At 33.4% G+C, this 11000-nt stretch overlaps 1 protein-coding gene across 4 annotated transcripts in view; it reads right to left on the bottom strand.

Moving 5' to 3' along the window:
• Window positions 1-704: 704 nt before the first annotated feature.
• The window catches only part of HCRTR2 (hypocretin receptor 2), a 110253-nt gene continuing 99957 nt past the window's right edge, over window positions 705-11000 (bottom strand). For 2 of the 4 annotated variants that reach the window (XM_054254128.2, XM_035295937.3), the window contains exons 5-7: window positions 9325-9545; window positions 6516-6637; window positions 705-4765 (exon numbers count right to left, since the gene is read on the bottom strand). In XM_054254128.2, the coding sequence (XP_054110103.1) occupies window positions 4536-4765; window positions 6516-6637; window positions 9325-9545 (573 nt within the window). In that variant the 3' untranslated portion in view covers window positions 705-4535. The remainder of the gene's footprint in view (window positions 4766-6515; window positions 6638-9324; window positions 9546-11000) is intronic. The other 2 variants (XM_035295939.3, XM_078370704.1) reach the window with 2 other exon arrangements.

Here is an 11000-nt window from a genome sequence, read left to right as displayed (position 1 = left end):
CATGGTTTTCTTGTAATTTCACCAGGAAAAGTTTCACTCACGCTTGAGACCCCTATTGAAATCACATTTTCTAGGAGTCAAGTATTTACCTTGATGGGTTACTTTGGCTTCATTTTTTATAAAAGTTAGAATAAACAGTACTGAATAAAAATTGATTTTTAAATTAATATCCTAAGTATCTGATTCTGGAATTTCTCAGATTTAGATAAAATTTGAAAGGCAGAAAATGCACATTTTAAAATTTATCAGTGAACATGAAATAATCCTAAATGCCTTACACAAAATGGCCCAGAAAACAATTAATTATGTAAATGTGACTTACTAGTCTGATAATAAACTGAAAATCATGAGGTCATGATTTTGTCTCAGTCAATGTAGACTAAATCTCTCAACTCAGATCAAAGTTCCAGAATTTAATGCTCTATGTTTCTGCTTTTCACAACTTTTATGAAATATTTCTGTACCAGTGATAACCTTCTTTGTTATAGTACCTGCTCTCAAAAACAACATTAGAAACCTTTTATATCATGATTATCCATGGTTATATAAACTTATTGGAAAAAATGTTTTGATCATTAGGTACTGCACCAGAGGGCTTAATTCAATCCTTAACTGCAAAGATTTGACATTAACTATGAGTGAATATCCAACTTATCTAATCAACAACAACAAGATTTTTCATACAATAGAAGGGGCAGTGTGAATGTGATTATAGAATTCTCAATATGGTTTTTACTTAAAAACTACATAATGCACATCCTTTACAGCAGTAAGTGTGTAATCACATCGGGTTTGATAAGAAATTTCTTCATGAAGACACAGTACAATCAGGCATAAAGAATTTCAAGATATAAGATAATTGTTAAACAACTGACAAATATTACACACATGGGATACAACAATTATAGAAATACATTTCATGAAAAACATAAAAGACATTTAACTCCAAAGAGTATAAAGAAAACTTAAGAGACTAGAAATACGTGGCAAGTGGAGGGGGTTTTTACCCCTTGTTAGTAGCAGTAGTTGTATAGAAAACAATTCTCTTTGAACTTTGGGAAATTAGTGTTTTTCATGCCTTTGTACTTTATTTCAGGTGGTACATAAGATAATAGAGTAGATTTTTACAATATTCTCTCCATTGATATATTGTCTCTAGAAAAACCTATTTTTTTTGGCTTCATGCAATTTGAAAACTAATTAATTAAAACTTTATGGAATTTACTTTTTTTTGAGTTGTGACTTGTAGGAAGTAGAAAAGGCATTTGTTGTAAAACTGACACTGAAAAGCTTTCTAAATTGTAATGACTAGCAAGACTTCTTTTTTGAAATGCAGTTGTTATTACAATTTACATTAAGTGCATTCTATTATTACATTAGTATTAAAATAATAATAGCCCTCCTCACAATTTGGGTCCATAAACAGCTTTGGGATTTTTTGCCATTCTGATATTTCAGGTTTAAGCATAGCCTGACAAATTTTATAAACATATTTACCTTAATCTTCATTAAACCAATGCGTACTGGGAGTGATATTCAAGGTCATTGTATCTGCCACTTGCAATTAACTCATCAGTAATTTATAACAGGTGTTTAATGGCCAATACATTCTCCACGCTTTGGAAATTTAGAAGTAAATTTCCTCACAAACTAGGAGTAATCTTTAGCCAAGACTAAATATTCAAGTATTAAGGTTTTTGTGGTTTTGTAGAAATTCAGAAATAACAAGTTAAAATGGATTTGGTGTTAGATAAAATTATGTCATTCCTATTGATAAAAATAGCTCAATGACATTGACAACTTAAATCTTTGAAATATAGCAAAAAAAAAAAGAGAGAGAGAGAGAGAGATGCACATTCAAGGTATAGCATAAAACAGTTCCAACATATTTCTTTCAAAAGATGTCTTTGCATTCGTATCATTAGCAAATAATGAGGTAAATAGTTGCCTCTTTGTTTCATAAGATTGGCAGGTTTGGGGAACACCTGTTCTTTATGATTTGTCCTGTTAAGGTAATCATACTAACTCTAGACCCTTTAGAAGGATTCCTGGATTCACATGTTGAGTGCTATGTACATAGTCTACTACATTCCCAGAGTTTCTTTTAAGTACTGGTTTTATTTTATTTCTCCTTCCAGGCAATGATCATTCTGAGAAACTATCTGTTTCTGCAAAACACTTCAGTAAGTTTAAATAAGACAGGGATTTGAAACTTTTAAAAATTCAAGTCATCCAGGTGGACAAAAGCACACAAGTGCCTTAAAACCAGTCTTCTTTCATACTGCACTTATAACACAGTAGCAATTGTTTTGTAGACTGTCATTTTTCTAATAAGATGACAAGAGTGAGAATCAACACTGATACTTAGTTGTTTTCTTCAGACATCCAGCCACATTGACGGTAGCGATGACGGTGGCTTCTGTTGTAGATAGACACCCGTGCAAGTAAAAGACTTTATTTCACACAGGCTAATAAACTGATGTCAGGTGGTATCATTTAAAGAAGTGAATCTCAAATCATAAAGAGTTTCAGAATCACCTATAGGGGTTGTTACACACAGCTTCTGGACTATCACCCCTAATGTTTCTGGTTAAGTAGGTGTGGAATAGGGTAGAAACTTGCATGTCCAGTAAGTTCCCAGATAATGCTGATGCTGATGGTATAGAAGCCACATTTTTGAGAATCACTGATTTAGAGCAAAGGAATTCTGACTTCCCATCTCTTACGTAACTACTGCTCTCTTAGTAAGTCTTTTCCTTTCTCTCCCCGTTTCCTCCCAATCTCTCTCCCTTCTCTCTTAAATTCTAAGTAAGTGTTTTTGGGTCTAAGGACGTTACTCTTCCTCTGAGCTATTACTTGGCTATTAAGGCATATTATCAATGTTATTTGAAGTTATCCTCACACTATTTAAAGTGCTGTCATCACAAGCTGAAAATTACAACTCTCCCTTCATGCAGCATGAATAAGAAAAGAAGTTCTGAAATATACAAAGGGGAGAAAGGAGAGAGTTAAAAACTTTGCTTTCACTGATATAGTGCTGATATTTTACAACATGATCTCAATAAACCTTGTATAAGAAGATAGTTTTTGCTTCGAGTCATAAAAGGCACAAGGTAACAGAATCCCAAATTCCAAGATTTGAAAACAAATTGTGGATAATTAGGTTGTATTACTTTTCTCTGAGAGTAGTGACAAAATAAGAAAATAACAAAAATTTTCTATAAAATATTTTTATACTGTCCTCCATATCTTTTGTTTCAAGACAATCAGAACACCTGTTACCATAATATGAGGTGAAAATAATCTTTCATAAACACTCATCTTACTTTTAGTTTTCAGGTAATATTCAAGTCTGAAGAATTTTTCAGGGAAAAAATTTGAATATTCAGTGCTTTGACTCCTAGATCTCATATTTTCTACAAAATATACAATAGTCTATTCATTTATGTGTGAGTTATGAGCAAGCCCCTCTCTTCTTTAAACACCTGGTACTCAGCCCCAGGCCCAGATGGAATCCACTGACATCAACTGTCACTGTAATTAAATTGAAAAAAAAGTGCAACTGTGTTACAAACTTTCTGGTGAAGACCACTGTCCTTGGTAGCTTCACTGGTCTGCCATGACCAAGAATTGTCCCCCAGATTTTTGCTGCCTTGCATTCTGTCCACATGTCTCCCTCATTAGACTGCAGCTCTTTCAAAAGCAAGTTTGCATCTATCCCACCTCATTTCCTAGCACCTAGCACAGTGGTGCATTTTTAATTTGATCCAGCAAGGTTGACTATGGCATTTCTTTGTTGTTGTTAAAAGAACATAATGGTGTGATTTAGCTTATTCTTAAGTGTTAAAGTCTTTCCTTATAGATGAAAATTATGTTAAAACTTTTACTGTAATAGAGTCTTACTGGCCATATGTTGAGACAAGAAATCTTAGTAATGGTCAATTTACAAACCTGAGAAAATTGTGTAAATGAGTATGTAGTTTTGAAAGATAATTTTTGAATTACCTAATACAATATGCTATTTTATATATAAATATTTTCTTAGATATCACATTATAACAACAGTCTTGTGATTTTTCAAAAAAAACTATTAAGTCAACTAACATATGTCTATTATTAATTCAGAATTAGTAATTGCTACTTCTTTTAGTAGCAAAAAAATCATTGGATAGATTTTGGCAATTTTTAGGAACCAATTTAAATATGAGAGATTAAAATAATAAGGGATTATAAGAAGAGTTAGAAATGTTTAAACATTTAATTGACACACATTCTAATACATGAAACTAAAAGTGAAATTGTCTCAAATAAGTTCAGTTGAAGGTTAAACTTCTAACCTACTTCAATCAAAAGTTTAGAGATAATTTTACACTGACTTTTTTTTTTAATCTCCAAAAAGCAACAGATTAAAAAAAAAAAAAGAAAGAATTCTCAAGTAATTTTGCTTCACATCAGTAGGATAATAAAATTTCTGTTCCCAGTGATTTTAAAAAGGATAGTTTTACTCAAGTATCCTTGTCATATAAATAAATATTCTACCAGTGTTGAAGTGGTCTTGCTCCATTGGCTGTTGGGAGTGTGCTTATGTTAGTGAGCACAACTTGCTCAGAAAGTTTTGATATGTTATCAAAGTTGCTGATCTGAGTGGTCAAAGACTTCCGGCTCTCTGTGCTCGTTCTTGCCCTGGTGAGCTGATCCTCCTGGCGATGGTGAACTCCAAGGCTACAGCAAGAAAACGCAGCTTTAAATTCCTCTCGAAATTTTCCTGGCAAACCAGAGAGAATGAAAGGAAAAGAAATTATGCATAAATCCTTTGACAAATCATGAATTGGGTACAACTGAGTTGCTCCCTTGAGCCAAACTAACAATGAGGTGTACTATTTTGCAAATATGGGGAAAATAGAAAAAGAAAATTGAGTTTATTGGAAGCTTGGTAGACTCGAAACAATGAAGTATTTCCATAAAATAATAAGGCTGACTTTCATGTATGGTGCTTAGAGTTTGTTTCATTCTTTTATACTCAAACCTCATACATTTACACATATTGGTATGTTTTATCTACATAACTATAATGGAAGTGATCATCAGTAGAAGAATACGTAGAGATATTTAATAAGTAAACACAATGAAACATGTCATATAAAGCCAAAACCATACAAAAACTATCCCTGTGTTTTACTCTAAATAACTAATACCAAAACAATTAAATCTATAAAATATCTAGAAAAAAGTATACTCAGATATCTAGAAAACTACCAGTTTTATAATCTATATAAGAAAGAACAAAAAGTGAAGAGGGAAAAATACTGTAGAAGGTATTCCTTGTCTTCAAATTACATGGGAAATATTGGAGAACTATGAGAATGAATCAATCATGTTTATTACTGTGAATGGCATTATTAGGAATCATCGTTTCTTCTCTTTTATCCTCAGTTACCCACGGAGTTATTAGTGATTAAATGAGAAGAATGTTCTTGGGCCCAGCACGATAGCAGCCACATTAACACGTTGTCAGTGATTCTGCCTCCTCTAGTTCACTCTTATCCTCTCTTCCTTTGACTTTGTCATCGTCCTGTGACTTCTGCTTCAAACACTTCTCATTATAACGTCCTCATAGCCTTTACCAGCTTAGTGTGAGGTTCAGAGCTTTAGACATTGTGCTAGATTTTTTATTTCTCAGCAACTTAATTGGTTGCCTTTCTTTTTCAACCTAGGCAATCAGAAAGCCAAAGATAAAGTTGGAAGATGCATGTGATTTGATAAATACACCACAGAATGAATTTCTACTCTTCCACATAAAATTATCATATATTTGAAAATAGAAATAACAAAGAAATAGTGAACGAGTTGGAGATTAAGGTAATGTAAAGATGTAGCTAATTAAAACATAATTCCAAAAGTCAGTAAGGCAAAATGTGAATAAAACAATAGTGATGCAAGTGAATTTTATAATTATCTTAATTTCATAAACAGACATAAATTGTATAAGTTACAGATATATGTAAGTTTATGTTACTTAACTTATGCATTATCTAGGAGTAGTCAGTGGGAAATATTGAGATAAATCCAAGAGATGATACTCACAAGAGAAATGTAAATATAGCAAAATATCTAAAAGTGAATAGGTCTCAATTCTGTCTCAGTTAGGCTACATATTTTGGAAAAGGAATAATATAGCAAAGCATAACAGAACAAAGTATTTTATACTTTTACAGATCATGAGTTTAAAGTATGTCATGTAAGATTTTGTGTTACCAATATCTCAGAATGTTTACTTTTCTTCTATTTATAACGTTTCTTATAAGTTTTACATGGAAAAAATCACTTAGTTTATTTTCTCTGGTGAGTTCAGTAACAAATATTTTTACTTCAAAAAGGAACATGCTCAAGACAAATCAGGTAAGGGGAAAAATATCTTGAATAGCAAATACACTCTTCATATAATTGAAGAGTGGTCATTGATTCCTCATCCTTGGTTAGAACTGTCGCTTATAGAAGAAACAGCTGAAACTCACCACTGAGGAAATTATAAATAATTGGATTCGCAGCACTATTGGCATACACAAGCCAGTGTGCAAAGGTAAACAAGGCATACACAGTCTCTCTGTCTTCGACATGGTTAAACATCCCAAATACTCTGTAGGTAAATACAACAGAAAAGTACCTTTTAATAAAATAATTGAATTCAAAGGCAAACAAGGCTATTAGTAGAGGTTGGTCTGACCCCTGTCCTCCTCTGTTGCAGGCATTGACCACAGATTGGTTTCTGAACCCATAATTGGTTTAGAATAAATTCAGTGCCTGAACAGAACCTCCACGGCGCAATTAATAAATCAAAAGCCAAGCCAGGTCAGAGAAGGTTCTCTCCCTCCCCAAAAATAGCAGACATGGTATTTCCTGTGAATAAGAATACAGAAGTTGAATTTATATCTTCTTTATTTCATTTTCTAAACACAATTGAGTTATGTTTTATTAATATTCCATTATGTGTATCATTTGAAAATCACTTCTAAATGACAGTCTTTAAATACTTCTTCCTACTTTCATTTATGTATTGATCAAAGTATCATATGCCTTCAACTCCAATCATCCTGGACTATCTGAAACTTGCCTTCTGGGACTCCTTACTACTCAGAGAAGAAACAGTTCTCAATAGGGAGAAATTTGGTAATTTTTTAAAAATTAAGAGTGTTAATTATTCACGTATTTTAAACCGTAAAAATATTTTATTATGCTAGCCTTAAAGACTATATAAAAAATTTATCCATACTTAGAAATATCCCATCTATCAAATTCTAATCACTAACCTACAACAGATCACTTACAGCTACTCAGTAAGATTAAAGGCCAAAGATGATATATTTTTCCTGCTAAAGTCTCCGTCTTTGATAGTGCAATGTGTGCCCCATTTGTGTGTGTGTGTGTGTGTGTGTGTGTGTGTGTGTGTGTATTTTACAATAAGAAAGCATGATAAAAATGCACGTATGATATAAGGTGATGCTCTAAAGAGTACTAGCCTTTTACAGAAATACTATATAGAGTGAAACAATATGAACAAAAGACACGTGTTATCACTCTTTATGTTATCACTCTTCACCTCAAAATATCTTTGAAATCCTGGACAAAGCTGAACTGCTATAAAGAAACTAGTTTTGACTAATCTGGCAAAAAGTTAAGTTTTAAGGAGAAGAAGCTAGGAATGGTTTTTGTGGGAGAAAGAAAAATCAAATTTAACATGCAAGGACAAAGAAAGATACAAACATTTGAAAGAAAAATTTGTGTGGTAACAAAAAAAACAATTTCAAGTTTTTTTTTTTTTTTCAAAAGTTTTTCTGTTGTAGAAAAGAGGAAGATGCCCCAAAACTTGAAATATTTTAAATTTAACATGGCCTCGCTCCTTTGAAAGTTATTTGTTTTTCTTGGAAAGGAAGGGATTTCAGTCAGAAGAATAAGACAAATATTACTGACCAAAAAAGCATTTGGAAATAAAAAGGAGCAAGTTCTGAGATACAGGAATCCGAATACACAACCCAGAGAGAGGTAAATTCAATGAATTTAGACTGACTAAAAGAGAAAGAAGGTTAAAAAGAGAAAGACGAAAACCCATCCAGTAACATAACATGTTTATAAAGTTCTTAGAAGCAGAAGACACTATCTAGCAAGTGGCCATAATAAATTTGTATTAAATTTCTGCGAGAAAAAAAAAAAAGAGGCAAAGGATGAAAAGATATGAAGGGCAAAATACTTTCTGTTTTCTGGTGAGCCAGCATATATCTCAAGGCTCCAGGCCACAAAAATTATGTACCTTTAAGGCTGGGACTATAGGAAATAGTATTACTGAAGAAAATTTTATTTTCCATTTCTTCTTCATTGAAAAAGCCATTAAACAATCAAAAACAGGGGCCAAAGAGAATGCGAACTCTTTGCAGCCGGTTATAGCGCCTTTCTTCTCACTGCAGCCAATGCTCCGTCTCTCCAGAATTCCCAGCTGTGGGGAATATGATACTGACCCCGAATCAGGGAAAAGGGAGAGGAGCAATTCTAGCTTAAGTTAGAAGCCTGTTATAAACAGAATTGGTATTGCCTTGGGACCAGTCTATGTGCAACGGTTTTGATAATTCCCAATAAAGTTGGCTGGTCATGAAGTTTACCACTGCTTCTGTATCTGCTGTTCATGGCATTGGTCAGTTTCTTAAACTTAATAGTTGTGCCTGCAGTGTAACAAATAACATACTCTCTCTAAATGATTTTTATTAATACTTGTTCTGAGGTGATTCAGTGACTTCAGGAAATTAATTTTCTTTCTTTCTGTTTAGACATTCGACATACACATCTGTCTTGACTGCTTTTTTTTTCAAGTGCTCACCAATGCACTTCTAAGTATAATTCAAATACTAACAAAAGATTCTTACTTTTTTCTATCCTTAAGATAGAATTCTCTCACAAGGGGCTATGTTTTCGAAAAAGAAATTTTAGAAAACCCATTTGCTCTCATCAAGAAAGAGCTACAAGCTGTAAATGAGATGCTATGCATTAGAACTTTGTCTGCATCCAAGGTTTAGCAACTACCTTGAAGAGATTGGAGAAACACCTGTTTTGTGTCTGCCATGCAACCGAGAATACGCATGGACAAGAGCACATGTCTGAGCACTCTTAAAGGCTGTTCGCCGTACCTACTGGCAACAACATAACTGAGTCTTCTGGCCTGGCAAGGTATCTAGGCAGAAAGTTTAGATTTTTCTCTGGCTCGTATTAAAAAAAAAAGTTAATTAAGAACCAAGAAATGGCAGGCTATTTCATTTTCAAATAACAGATACGTTTTACCTCTTTAGCATATTGAGGATGCTAATTGGTAGATAGCAAATTGCAAATACCAAAAGCACAACCATCAGCATCCGGGCTGTTTTCCTTCTGGCTCGGATCTGCTTTATTTCAGCGGCCACAGCGCTTATCCGGGACTTGGTCGGCTGTCCTGGCCCTCGACACTGTGAAACACGCTGCAGGGGCTTCCATTTTCTCTGAACTACAGATGATGTTCCAGGGATCTGTAAGGAGAAGAGACAGACCCATATTGCAATTTGACTTAGGAAAGTTCCACTTTGGGGAAGTAATTAGAAAACACAGTCAGGAAAGGTTTCCAGACGCCTGAGGTCTGGGAGCTTTGAGCCTCTGCTTCTCCAGAACATTTGCTGAGCTTAGTATGTGCTTGGCATTAATTCAGTCGAATGCCAAATAGTAGTTTGGGCGGAAAAAAAGTTGAAACATCAAAATTTTGTCACTGTCTAAAGAAAGCTGTAAATGGAAAAGATATTTCCCTGTAAAAAGATAAAAGCCTAGGAAAGGAGAATGAAAGGGATGACAGCCATATTATCTTATTAGGAATTTTTGTTCAGCTCTGATACTAAAGTTTAAAGCAAAGGAAAACCCAGCAACTAACATCGAGCAACCTTTATGGATTTTTTTTCACGCATCAATGCTGCCCTCTGCTGCCAGACAGAGAGATAGGACTTAACTACCCATAGCTTTCAGATTTTCTGCTTCTCAAGTTCAGACAAAGCAAACCTTTTAATGAAAGGATATACATATATATATTCATATATATAGGATATACATATATATACATACACGTATATATATACATATACGTATATGTACACATATATGTGCATATATATGTTCATATATTCATATATATATAAATATATATATGTGTGGGTTGTGTGTGTGTGTATATATATATGTATATAAAATCAAATATTCTCTCTTGTTCACTATTTGTAGTTATAAAATTGTTTGAAACAAATTTTGTGGTCTATCCCTTAATGCACAAAATCCATTGAGGATTTTTGTGGTTTTGCATTATTTTAAATAGCTGGAATTTGTAAGAATATTTACACAACTTGTACTTTTCCATTTCTTTTCAAAGTTATTTGATAATAGCAGGGAGTCCCTCCAAATACAATATTTTCTTAATTGTGAGCTCATGAAGATTGATATGGTTTAATGAACACAACAATAAAATTCAGCATGCATAATTTTTTAAAGAGGAAAATACGTCAACAAGCACAAGATAAGGCCACCTTCGTTCTCTTGAGATTATTCAGCTTCTGCTTGTTGTCTCTGTGCTGCAAACCAGTACTGAACAATGTGTCCCTCCTTGTGGTCTTTCTGAATAGATGTTGGATAGATTTTGTTGCTTTTTACACAAGATCAAAGTCTGTTTAATAATCTTTAATTTGAGAACAGAATTTTACATAGATGTTCACACAGATAAATTAATATGGCATTTCCTTTGACCATATTCTCTCTTGAAGAGGCAAATGATGTTAACAGAAACCTGCCCTTGAATGGAAAATATCTGATAAATTATTTGTCTTCTTGCTCTGCATGTCTTCTTATGTAGACAACCCTTTTCACATAGTAGTGATTCAACTCAATCTTTTAATCCATTGGTTGGAGAGAGATAGAAATTTTCTCTTCTGTGACTTTCATTTTAAATA

This window comes from Callithrix jacchus, chromosome 4 (genome assembly GCF_049354715.1).
Source record: "Callithrix jacchus isolate 240 chromosome 4, calJac240_pri, whole genome shotgun sequence".
Classification (NCBI taxonomy): domain Eukaryota; kingdom Metazoa; phylum Chordata; class Mammalia; order Primates; family Cebidae; genus Callithrix; species Callithrix jacchus.
Note: the sequence above shows the minus strand (reverse complement) of the source record. Positions and strands in the feature narration are given on the sequence as shown.